The sequence below is a fragment of the Camponotus floridanus genome, unplaced genomic scaffold (assembly GCF_003227725.1).
Source record: "Camponotus floridanus strain SB8 unplaced genomic scaffold, Cflo_v7.5 scaffold259, whole genome shotgun sequence".
NCBI classification, from domain to species: Eukaryota; Metazoa; Arthropoda; class Insecta; order Hymenoptera; family Formicidae; genus Camponotus; species Camponotus floridanus.
In genome coordinates this window covers 44,324-57,389 of record NW_020229391.1, presented here as the reverse complement: position 1 = coordinate 57,389, position 13,066 = coordinate 44,324, and the positions used below count along the sequence as shown (strand labels likewise).

Here is a 13,066-nt window from a genome sequence, read left to right as displayed (position 1 = left end):
CGTATAAATACACGGAGTACCTCGCTAATGCTTCGCATGAACTTGGCACGAGACACTACCGTGTCTCTTGATATTTGTTTAACGATTAAAATTATCTTTTCTGATTCATAAATAATGAAAATGGTCCAAAAGAAAACTCTAAATTCATTATTATTAAATTTTTACATAACATAAGTGCATTTATTCCCTGCATTTGATTTTTATTAACCTTATTCTTTTTCGTTTTTTATGTTCAATATATCAGAGCTTTTTTGTTTTTACTTTTGTTTTTACTAATTAATTTAATTATAATTAAATTAATTATAATTAAATATTTTAATTAATACATTTCACAGCTTTCATTTTTCTTTATATAGTATTGGGAAAAATCTATTTCATAGAAAAAATAACTTACACATAAGGATCTCTCAATTCTTCCGTCATGAAATTCAAATAATTCCATCCTGAGTAAGAAAATATTCCGGAATAAAAGGCCACAGCAATTTTACCCGGATCAGTATTTGTATTTTCAAAAATATTTTCAAAATTTTCTTTATGTCCTAATTAATATAACAAACTTTGATTAACATAAAATATGTTATCAACATAATATGTATTATATATATATATATATATATATATATATATATATAAAATATATGTATGTCAAAATATGCTTATGATTAAAACACTTACCCATGCAAAGCCAGATTAATCCAGCTATAATAATAATCATCAATGCTCCGATTTTAGCAAACATAAATATATTCTGCATCTTAGAAGTCTCTTTCACGCCGTAACAATTGATGAATGTAAGAAAGCCTATAAATATAATATATATTACATTTTATATTCCATATATACAGGATGAGGCAAAAGTATGGAAACCCCTAAATTTTTCGAAAACTATGCATTTTAGAAACAAATGTTTCAGACAAAGGTTGTAAGGTTTCAAGTAATGCATTACGTAGCAATATCAGTGTAACCTTGAATAGCACCGTCAAGGTCACATAAAAATCATCACTTTGAATTTCTTAAATGGAACCCCCTATTTTTCATTACATATTCTTGTAGCTTATCTCGAGAGCTTTCCAAAACACTATAATTAAGTACCTTTTTATTAAGTACTTTTTGAGTTATAAGGCTTGAAATAATTTCTTAATTTTACATAAACCATAAAATATCTAGTATACCATTCATTTTTCGATTATCTTACCTTGATACTTTTATGTACAAAATAATGAGAGGAATCAATTGGTGTAAAGAAAACATACAGTTGTTTTTAAGAAAAAATATGTAATTGTTAATTGCAAATTACATATTTTTTCTTAGAAACAACTATATGTTTTCTTTACACCAATTGATTTCTCTCATTATTTTGTACATAAAAGTATCAAGGTAAGATAATCGAAAAATGAATGGTATACTAGATATTTTATGGTTTATGTAAAATTAAGAAATTATTTCAAGCCTTATAACTCAAAAAGTACTTAATAAAAAGGTACTTAATTATAGTGTTTTGGAAAGCTCTCGAGATAAGCTACAAGAATATGTAATGAAAAATAGGGGGTTCCATTTAAGAAATTCAAAGTGATGATTTTTATGTGACCTTGACGGTGCTATTCAAGGTTACACTGATATTGCTACGTAATGCATTACTTGAAATCTTACAACCTTTGTCTGAAACATTTGTTTCTAAAATGCATAGTTTTCGAAAAATTTAGGGGTTTCCATACTTTTGCCTCACCCTGTATATATATATATATATATATATATATATATATATATATATATATATATATTACATTTTATATACATGCACGCATTATATTTTAATATATAAAGAGAGTATATATTTCATTTAAAATAAAACATTAAAATATCTAAAAAATATTTTAGAAAAAAATTGTTTAAAATTGTTTTCCTTCAAAGAGAGATATAAGATGAAACATTTATTTTGATTTTGGGCTATGCTAAGATAATATTAAAATCATCTTAATTTTTAAATGTTAAATAGGACACCATATTTTTTATTTTACATTGAACTAACCTCGATTGCTTGCAAAATGATATAGTTAAGTCTCTTTTGATTAAGATCTTTCCGAGTTATAAATTTTCATTTTATATACATATCTGACCTTACATACATCCTTACTACTATAGAAACTATAGAATAATTTATTTTCCTATGTCTACTTGGCCAACAAGCGGGAGAATTCATCTATGGCAACGGTATCAACACATCCTATGTGTAGAGAATTAAGATATTTTTCAGCTCAACAAATAATTGTTAGACAATATTTATGGATTAAAAATATGTGAGGCGTAAGTGGCTGGATCGGAAATCGAACTCGAGTTTTTCTTTTGTTTTCCACGCAACTGCTCTAAATCACTGAGCTATCCAGACCTCAATGAGCTATGCGCTGCTATTTAACACAGTTACATATGATTTCAGAACTATGTTGAAATCTCGCTCAATGGATGTAATGCAGATTGCCACAGAGAATCTCTAAGTAATCGCTGCTCGAATGAAGGGTGACACTATTTTAGATACGTAACGATTGGACAACGAGTGACAGAATTCAGAATTCCATCCTGAGTTAGAAAATATTCCGGAATAAAAGGCCACAGCAATTTAGCAAGGTATCGACGCATATCCTGTGAAAAAAATATTCGCACACTTTTCAATCTAATGAATAATTGCTAGAAAACAATATTCGTGGATTAAACAAATATGTGAGGTGCAACTGGATCGGGAATTGAACCTGAGTCTATCACTTTCCGGGCAACTGCTCTAGACTACTGAGCTATCCAGATTTCACATCTAATTCTTTTTAACACAGTGATATGCGATTCCAGTGATGTTGGCATTTCACTCGATGGATGCAATGCCGATTGTTACGGAAGATTCCTGAAAGATCGCTCGCTGACCAAATAAGTGCCGGTAGAGATATTCATATGCTGACTTCCGATTGGCCTGATTTCCGTAAGAAACGGTACGAGCATAATGCCATAGAATGACCACAATCTTAAGATCCCTCTAGTAAAACGCCATTGAATAACCATAACCCTTAAAATCCCTCTAGCAATTCCCACTGTGCCAATAACAGTAGCGAATGGATCAATTGACTCTGATAGGAGGGCCGTGGCAAATTCCTCTTATTCTCTCGAAAAGATGTAGACAATAAAAATATGGGAAAGAAATGTCACTAAATTGGGAATCGAATCTGATAAGGAGATGGCAAGTATGGCAAAATATCAGATGGAATGAGCTCATTCGAAGGGAGAGATTTGGTGTGACAAAACTATAAAAAGATTTGAGTACATGGTCTTTTGTTTATGAGAAAATCGTAATTATTTAAATGGCTATTCATTAAGTTGAGTATTATAGTTACAATAATCGTGAAGCGCGATGGATAAATAGGCTAAGGGACACATTTCATATTTTGTTATATACGTCCGAAGAGAGTTTGAGTCTTCATAGTGTCAACTTCTTTTTATAATTATATTTTTACATAATCGTATTCTTTATATTTTTTAATATTCTTTTTCATTTTTTATATTTTTCTATATTTTTATGAAAATTTTAGAAATCATAACAATAAATAATTATTTTTAAGTTAATTATTCTATGTCTCATTAATTAGTGTAAGACTTTAGAATCCAGAAAAGATAGGGATGTGGAAGGAGGTTAGACGTGTCTATATGCCATTTGGTCAACGAGCGACAGAATCCATCCATGGCAACGGCAACGTATATTCTGTTCTCTTCTGAAGAGAGCATTCACACAACCTAACGAATAATTGCTAAAAAACAATATTCGTAGACTAGAAAAATATGTGAGGTGTAAGTGACTGGATCGAAGCCGAGTCTTTCGCTTTCCGCAACTGCTCTAGACCACTGAGCTATCCAGATCTCATAGCTAATGTTGTTTTTTAACAAAGTGATATGCGACTCCAGAGCTATGTTGGTATCTATTTATGAAGAACTGTCGAAAGAAGAATGTTTAATAAGATATTTACACGATTACACACGCAAAAGTCTAACAAGAGTTTCAATTTTACAATCTGGTGTCTCGCTTCAAAACACTTGAATTCCAGTCTCAAAATTTATAAATCGTCGCTTTTGTTGCTACAGATATCTTCAAAGATATTCTACTATTTTACAAATAATACAGTTGTTGAAAATAAATAATGGCCATGTAAATTCGCTGATAAGTACGATGAAAAGCGAGTTAAGAGACAGGAGCGGCGTCGACAAATCAGCAACGAAAAAGGCTCGTACAGCTTATGGGATTGAAAAAATACAAGAAAATAAGTTTCATAAGGACGCGGAAGGCTTGCTGCATGAGCCTGATATAGCAGATTAACTGTAAGTCAATGCTGTCACTTACTTGCAACTTTCGACCAGATTTCTTAGCTTACGCCTATTGTTCCTCTCTTATCGCTCGCGCTGCTCGTAACTAAGGAGCGCTCAGGAACGTACGCGTCACAAATATAATGTGGCAATCTATCAATCTAAATTCTCTTTACTGTAATTACGTTTTAAAACACAAATATTTTAAATTGTTATAGAACATATATGTAATTAATAATAGAATAATTATGTTTATTAATAATAAACAATAAAGAAAACTTAGATAGATTGCCACATTAGTTTGTGACGCGCACGTGCCTAAGATTATCGTCGCGCTCCTTACTTACGAGCGTTCGGCGGAACGGTTGCTAAGGCGCGCGCGATAAGAGGAGAGCGATAGGCGTGAGCTAAGAAATCCGACCGAAAGTTGCAAGTAAATGATAGCATTGCTGTAAGTTATCAATAATTTCCTTTTTAGTACCGCAACCTTTAAGTGCAATTTTCTCGAAACAACTTTTTTCAAATTGGCGACAAAGATAGAGAAAAACCTATTCAGCCAATCGACTTCTCCTAAAATTTTTTAGTTGCATAATTGATAATCATCCTAAATGAACTAAAAACATTTAAAAAAACTAGTTTAAATAATTTATTTTTGTATAAATAGGTCAAAATTTTTGGGTCAAAATCATTATTTTTCACTAAAGTCCCATAATTTTTACAATTTTATATATTTTTCTTAATTTTTTTTAGTTCATCAACGATAGAATTTCATGACAAATAAAAACATTTTGGTTTTTTTTGTTTCACAAGAATTGGAGGCTCAACTTTTCTCGCCAATTCGCAACTTCGGTCACGAGGCACAACTATAATATAATCATTAAAAAACTCAATATTAGTATCATTATTCTTTTAATAAAAATATTTTTTGTTTTGTTCAGATATGTAATAAATTGTCCTTAAAGTTTCGAAAAGATCGATTTTATTTTTACTTTTAAAAAAATTTTCAAAGTTTACCTTATTTTTAGCGTTCTAAACCAGGTTCCCGCCCCAAAAAATGAGCGTCTCTACCGTTGCCTGATCGATGACCATCGGGCGACAGCTTCCGGTCGGTATTCGCCAGGAAATGATGCATTTCGGGGTGCATCGTTACACATTATAAAATTATTTAACTCTTATTGCACCATAATCATACAGCACAGGTAGATCCTGTTAGTGAGTATGTACGTAGTATATCGCAAATGTAGATTGTGTATATCCCATTAATATTCGATATACGTACTATAATATTTTGAGAATGTACGGAGGATGTATGTCTGCCTTAGAAACCTACTCAGTACATACTCAGAATATTTCTTAGTATACTATGAATATATTTTTATGAGAATATTTTAATCATATTTTAAGGACAGGATGTCCCATTTTAAATAATATTTCCGAAACGGTGCGTTAAATAAAAAAATGTTTCAAACAAAAGTTGGTGACCTTGAAGGAGGTCAGATGGTGACAATGATTTGACCTTGAATTATTTGACAATGATTTGACGGAGAGTTATTTGAAGGTCACGTGAAGGTCACCGTCAATTTATTAAATAGAACCCCCCTATTTTTTATTGCACATTCTTGTAGCTTATCTCGAGGGCTTTCCAAAACATTACAATAAAATATTTTTTTTCTTCAAGTAATTTTTTGAGTTATAAGGCTTGAAATCATTCCTTAATTTTACATAAACCTTCATAATTTTACATAAATTTTACATAAAATATCTTGTAAAATATTCATTTTATGGTTATCTTACCTTAATATTTTTATGTACTGTTAAAAGATCGCAAGAAATTCAAATCGCGCGCAATGTCGAAAACATCCACCGATACATACGGCGCTGCTGGCGCAGCGAAGGGCCTCTCTCTAGAGAAGAGATCGGCGGAGGCGCTGACAACGTTCTCTCTGTTCGCCATTGTTAGCGAGTATTCGTGATTCAGCTCTCGTCACGTGAAATATCTTTTCGAAACGACTATGGAAAACGGAAAAAAGATCGACAGTGTTCGTTATGGCCTTCTTTCATATAGAGAAAGTTTTCCGAGAAGTATACAAAGAACAAAGATCGAGAAAAACAGTTATCGCAGGCGGTGGTTAACCGTTCTCAAAACGTTCTCATCGTTTTGACGAGAGACAAAGGCGGTTTCGTACCGTTCTCAAACGTGTAGTGCAAGGCGGTTTCGTACCGTTCTCACAAGTTTAGTGGAAGGCGGCCTCCTGCCGTTCTCAGAGTTCTCTCTCAAATAACGAAGGCGGCCTCCTGCCGTTTTCAGAGTTCTCTCTCAAATAATGAAGGCGGCCTCGTGCCGTTCTCAGAGTTCTCTCTCACATAACATTGAGCAAAGGCAGTGTCGATGAAGGATCGAATACCGCGAGAGATCTCATCCCTGCTAGATTGAAACAAGTCCGACATTTTGTTTGGTCATTGACGTCACACAGAGGAAAATTCTTTCAGGAACGCTAAGACTAGACGCTTTCAAAATGTGTTGGAACCAGATTGGTCATACAATTCCCAGCTAAGTAATAATTAAACTAATGGCTTGATTAATTCAAGTTCTCAATATATTTTTCCAGGTAAAATCCATCAATTACTGACTCAGAATCACAAGGATTTAAGATGTTGAAATCTATTATTTACATTATTATTTTTACATTATTATTAGTTACATTTTATGTCATGCTAAACATTACAATATTTGATATTATATATTGCAATATTTGATATTAAGTTCAATACAATTATAAATTTTATATTATATGAATTATTATTCTAAATATTTACTATTATTATAGTACTGCATTAATTTTCTCGTTATATTATGGTTATATTATAAGAACCTTTATTAAGTGTTGAAATTCACGTTTAGATATATATTACGTTATTTACTATTATTTTATTAATTATAATAAGTGAATATACAGGACTCTCTAAAAAGAAACCTTTGCAGTGTTTTTTACATTTAATTACAGTCTTTGATTTCCCTCTCACTTGTCCGGCACATTTGGTCCTTCGAGCCGGATCTGTGATTCAGGAAATATAACACAAAGATAAATTAAGAGCACTTTCAAATTAAAAATTTCAATTCATTGAACTTTCATTTGTGAACTCTCACCATGAGGCTCTCACACATAAAGAATCGTATCGAATTACAGCTCTCTTTGAGCAATCTTATTTTCCAGGCAATTGAAAGTTTTAACAGGATAGCTCCCAGTGATATTACGACACGGCTGGTCAATGCTCGTGTCACTGCTTTAAAGGAGAACTGGAATAAATTTTCAATCAACCATGATGCTATTTTTATATCGATCGGACATCTCAATACAGAAGACGCGACAGCAATACGAGAACACTCTCATATTTTATTGAGAATATCCACGCTCAAACATATGAGCGATATTTAGATTCCGTCGATAAAATGAGCGCTCACCTTGAATCCTTGAAGGCTTGACAATTCCGAGAACATCATCTACTCAATCTCTCTCTCAACTGGCATCACACCAAGTCTCTCTCATCATACAAGGCTTCCTCGGATTAATTTACCGAAATTCAATGGAACTGCCTCTGAGTGGATGTCCTTCAAAGATTTGTTCTCTTCAATAATCATTGAAAACACATCATTAAGCCCCGTCGAAAAATTGCAATATTTAAAAGTTAGTTTGACTGGTACAGCAGCTCACCTTCTTAAAAATATTGCCTTAACAGCTGAGAATTTCCAGAAGGCGTGGACTGACCTTATTTCTTTCTATGAGAACAAACGTTTACTTGTTAATTCGGCTATCCAAGCCTTACTATTATTAAAGAAGATAACGAAGGAATCTGCCAATGACCTCGAATGCCTTTATACGAATATGATGCAAATTTACCGCACGCTTGAGACATTACAGCGCCCAGTTGACAAATGGTATGATTTTTTAATCTTCCTAGCCGTCCAAAGGCTGGATTCAGAATCAGTCAAGGTCTGGGAGCAGCATCTCGGATTAACTAAAGAATTCCAATCTACCTGCCCACAAACGTATTGAAAAACACATGTATACCACCCTGTCGAAACATGCTTACATATTCTCGGTTAGATCGAAACTGGATTACTCGAGTGGCTCAAATCTAACTGATTCAGCCTCATTAAAAAGCTGATGAATATTGTGGCACGAGAAGCGTCACCTCTTGCTAAAATCCTAAATTCAAACTTGGACGGAACTATTCAGACACCGTACTCGAAGCATCTCTTACTAAGACTCCAATCTGGACACATTTTTGTGAATTTCTAGTCACACGTCTTCTCTCCTTACAGGCCTTTGAGAAGTCTCAAAATATTCCAGCTAAGAAGAAGACAACACCTCACGTTCTAAAGGCACATCATCAAATGCAAAAGAAAAGCAATATTAACCAACAAGCTTCGTTATGCATCCTGTGTTCTTCGAAGCATTTCTTAATTGAATGTCCACAGTATAATTCACAAACTGCCCAGCAACGTTATTCCGTAACGAAACACGGTTTATGTTTTAACTGTTTGAGAAACCACCGAGCTTCGGAATGTCGTTCAACTCGACGATGTCTCAAATGTGGCAAGAAGCACCATACCACTATTCACAAATGGAATCCAGCGAATACTGAGAACCAATCCGAACAAGCAAATCTGAATACTTCGGCCGACACCTCAACACAATCAGGTCCATCGAAAGTGTTACATACCGCTATTCATCCGGTTCAAACATCTACCACTTGTATTTTATTAGCGACAACGCAAGTTCTCATTATCAACAAAGCGGAATGCACCATGAAAATCCGAGCACTTCTTGATCAAGGGTCTGAAGTCACACTGATCTCGGAAAGAGCTGTTCAAACCTTAAGGCTGCCTCGCTCAAAATCGTCCATTCCCCTAATCGGGGTCGGAGAACAATCGTCCAACCGGACTCGTGGACTCACATCATTCAAGATCACTTCTCTGTATGACAAATCAGAAGAATTTCAAATCTCAGCTCATATCCTGCCGAAACTAACCAGCGTAATTCTGTCGGCTCCCATAACGATGAGACCATGGCCATATTTTGAGGGATTATCATTGGCCGATCCTCAATTCGGATCTCCTAGCGCTGTTGACTTAATTATTGGCGCGGATCTTTATCCTCAAATTATAAAGGAAGGCTTGAGAAAAGGACCGTCCAACACTCCAATTGCACAATTAACTGCATTCGGCTGGGTCATATCTGGTCCCGTATCATCAGAATCGCCGCATCTCGCAGCTCGAAGTTGTCACATTACCATGGATTCTCGCCTTTATGATTTCCTTCACCGATTAGAAGAGATATCCGCAAATCACGAAGCCTCCCTTTCCCCTGAAGATCAACACTGTGAGCAACATTTCAAGGATACTCACGCTCAAGAAGCTCAAGGGTGGTACATTGTTCGCTTGCCACTGAAGAAATCTCCTCATTTATTGGGAAATTCGAATAACAGAGCTTCAAAAATGATGGATTCTCTTCGTAATAGATTTAAATCGAATGCCAAATATGCCAACGCATATGCTAAATTCATGAAGGAGTACGAGGATCTTCAACATATGAAACTCATCACAGAAGCAAACACTGAACATCTTCACCCAAACTTTTATTTACCGCATCATGGAGTGTGGAGAGAGAGCAATACTATCACTAAATTACGAGTAGTATTTAATGGATCGAGTCGCACTACATCTGGAGTCTCTCTCAACGATATCTTGCACACCTAAACTGCAAATGGATCTGTTAAATGTTCTGATTTGGTTCAGGCAGTTTCGATACGTGTTTTCTGTGGATATAGAAAAAATGTATCGACAGATCAAAGTTCACTTCGACGATTGGAAATTCCAACGGATCCGATGGTCAACCTCTGAAGATTCTCTGCAATCATATAAACTCACTACCGTCACCTACGGGCTAGCTTGTGCACCTTATTTAGCACTCCGCACAATCGACCAACTTATAGAAGACGAAGGCAAGAAGTTCCCATTAGCTGTTCCTTGTCTCCAGCAAGGACGATATGTCGATGACATATTCGGAGGGGCTGAATCGGTTGAAAAAGCTCAAGAAATAATACATCAACTATGTCAGCTGTGCATGGTGGGCGGCTTCTCATTGCAGAAGTGGGCCAGCAACAATGCAAACGTTCTAAATCACCTTCCATCAGATCAACGTATTAATCTGGATGCGATTTCCATCGATCAAGATTCTTGTGTTTCAGTACTGGGCTTACAATGGCAACCTGCGTTTGATTGTTTCCGCTTTATCCTGGATCGTCCTCTCATAACTACGATAACGAAGCGCACTATTTTGTCAATCATCGCAAAATTCTTCGATCCGCTTGGACTTTTATCACCGGTTATAATCAAAGCCAAAGTCTTGATTCAAGATTTATGGATAATAAAGCTCGAGTGGGATGAACCAGCCCCGATAGCCGATAAATGGATCACGTTTGTGAACGAATTAGAGGATTTGAAAGCAATCACCATTCCACGATGGATTGGAATCGAACCTGGTTGTCAAGTACAGCTACATATTTTGTGACGCCTCTACTCACGTTCTCTCTGCATTAATCTACCTCAGAGCTATTAATTTAGAAGGAGAGATCACGACGAACTTAATTACAACCAAAACTAAGGTGGCTCCTCTAAAGAGTCTGACTATCCCGCGACTGGGGCTATCAGGAGCGGTGCTCCTTACACAATTAACCATTCATGTCCTTCAAGTGTTTAATCTGACAGAAGTCCCTGTTTATATGTGGACCGATTCGTCCATTACATTAACATGGATTAATAACCATCCATCCAAATGGAAAGATTTCATTCAAAATCGTGTCATCCACATACAGGAGACATTGCCACAAGCAAAGTGGAAATTTATACCTGGGAAGGAAAACCCCGCAGATGTCGCAACCAGAGGAATATTATGGCCGCTCCCTAGTAACTTTGTACTGCGCACTAGCCCTAACGAATAAGAATATGTTGTTAGAGAGTCATATCTATATATAGATATATGCTGTGTTCTTCTCCAAAGATTAGTTAAGTTAAGTCGTATGTAAGTTGGTGAGAATAAAGACTGAATTTTATACCAAAAAGGCATTCTTGTCTCGACCCAACCAAACGATATACCTAGGGTAAAGCACTAACTTACGCCACAATATCGCCTTCTCAGCTATCAACACTAACTACTTGATGGAAAGGACCCTTCTGGCTCTCTCAATCTAGCGACTGCCGAATCACTCGTTGCTAATTTCCTCCTCGGACAATTTAGAAAAGAGACCGCTGACAATCCATACTGCAACAACGATAAAAAAGCCATTCCAATGAGACTTGATGACGAGATATTCAGAGCTTACGAAACTTTTACGCATTACGGCCTTATGCATGAGAGCAGTCGAACGATTCAAGCGTGTGCAAATTAAGATCCAAGGTCCGCTCACCACAATGGAAATTGATTCAGCTAAAACCTACTGGATCAGAATCGTGCAACGAACACATTTTACTAACGAAATCAGACTTCTGTCTCAAGGTTTGTTTGTCCAAGGTCCAGTTCTCTCAATCATTTAACTCCTTTTTCAGATTCTGCTGGATTACTACGCACTGGAGGTCGGCTTCAACACTCTCAATTACCTCCAGAGAGCAAACATCTCCTTATATTGCCAAAGTAACCGACTTTCACTCAGTTGATCATAGCGGATGCTCATACCAGAACCTGTCATGGAGGAACTCAAATTACGTTGACCTTCATTCGGAATGCCTACTGGATTGTTGGTGGTCGTCTGCCCGTTAAAAGTTTCATTTTACACTGTGTGATTTGCACTAGGTATCGCCAAAAAAGAGCGTAGCAACTCATGGGACAGCTTCCATCAGCACGAGTAACCCCCACCACGCGCCCATTCTTACATTCAGGAGTTGATTACGCTGGGCCGCTCTTGAAAAACATGGAAAGGAAAAAATGCACGGCAGTACAAAACTTATATCGAAGTTTTCGTCTGTTTTTCTACATCCGCAGTGCACCTCGAATTAGTAACAGACTATTCGGCCGACACATTTATCGCTGTGTACAAGAGATATACTGCACGACGAGACATCTGCGTCACGTTATCCAGTGACTGTGGCACGAACTTAATCGGAGCAGATGCAGAACTACAAAAATTGTTTTCGACCGCATCTCAAGAACAACAGAGAAATGCATCGCTACTTATGAATGACGGAACACAATGGCTCTTTAATCCTCCCGGCACTCATTTTGGAGGCAAGTGGGAAGCCGTTAAGTCTGAAGGTCACGTGAAGGTCACCGTTAATTTATTAAATAGAACCCCCCTATTTTTTATTGCACATTCTTGTAGCTTATCTCGAGGGCTTTCCAAAACACTACAATAAAATATTTTTTTTCCTCAAGTACTTTTTTGAGTTATAAGGCTTGAAATCATTTCTTAATTTTACATAAACCGTAAAATATCTTGTAAAATATTCATTTTATGGTTATCTTACCTTAATACATTTATGTACTGTTAAAAGATCGCAAGAAATTCAAACTCGCGCGCAATATCGAAAACATCCATCGATACATACGGCGCTGCTGACGCAGCAAAGGGCCTCTCTCTAGAGAAGAGATCGGCGGAGACGCTGACAACGTTCTCTCTGTTCGCCATTGTCAGCGAGTATTCGTGGTTCAGCTCTCGTCACGTGAAATATCTT

The 13,066-nt window shown here is 36.0% G+C and overlaps 2 protein-coding genes across 6 annotated transcripts in view; one reads left to right on the top strand and one right to left on the bottom strand.

Annotated features, from left to right (window-relative positions):
- LOC105252679 (Y+L amino acid transporter 2) overlaps positions 1-5,602 on the bottom strand; it is a 53,245-nt gene extending 47,643 nt beyond the window's left edge. The window contains exons 1-3 of one of the 5 annotated variants that reach the window (XM_025409322.1): positions 5,350-5,602; positions 676-801; positions 395-539 (exon numbers count right to left, since the gene is read on the bottom strand). In XM_025409322.1, coding sequence (XP_025265107.1) covers positions 395-539; positions 676-754 — 224 coding nt within the window. In that variant the 5' untranslated portion in view covers positions 755-801; positions 5,350-5,602. The remainder of the gene's footprint in view (positions 1-394; positions 540-675; positions 802-5,349) is intronic. The other 4 variants (XM_025409324.1, XM_025409323.1, XM_025409325.1 and 1 more) reach the window with 4 other exon arrangements.
- Positions 3,658-10,096, top strand: LOC105252680. Its single transcript, XM_011260187.2, has 2 exons — positions 3,658-3,669; positions 8,660-10,096. The coding sequence occupies exons 1-2, from the start codon at positions 3,658-3,660 to the stop codon at positions 10,094-10,096; spliced, it is 1,449 nt and encodes a 482-aa protein (XP_011258489.2).
- Positions 10,097-13,066: the final 2,970 nt, after the last annotated feature.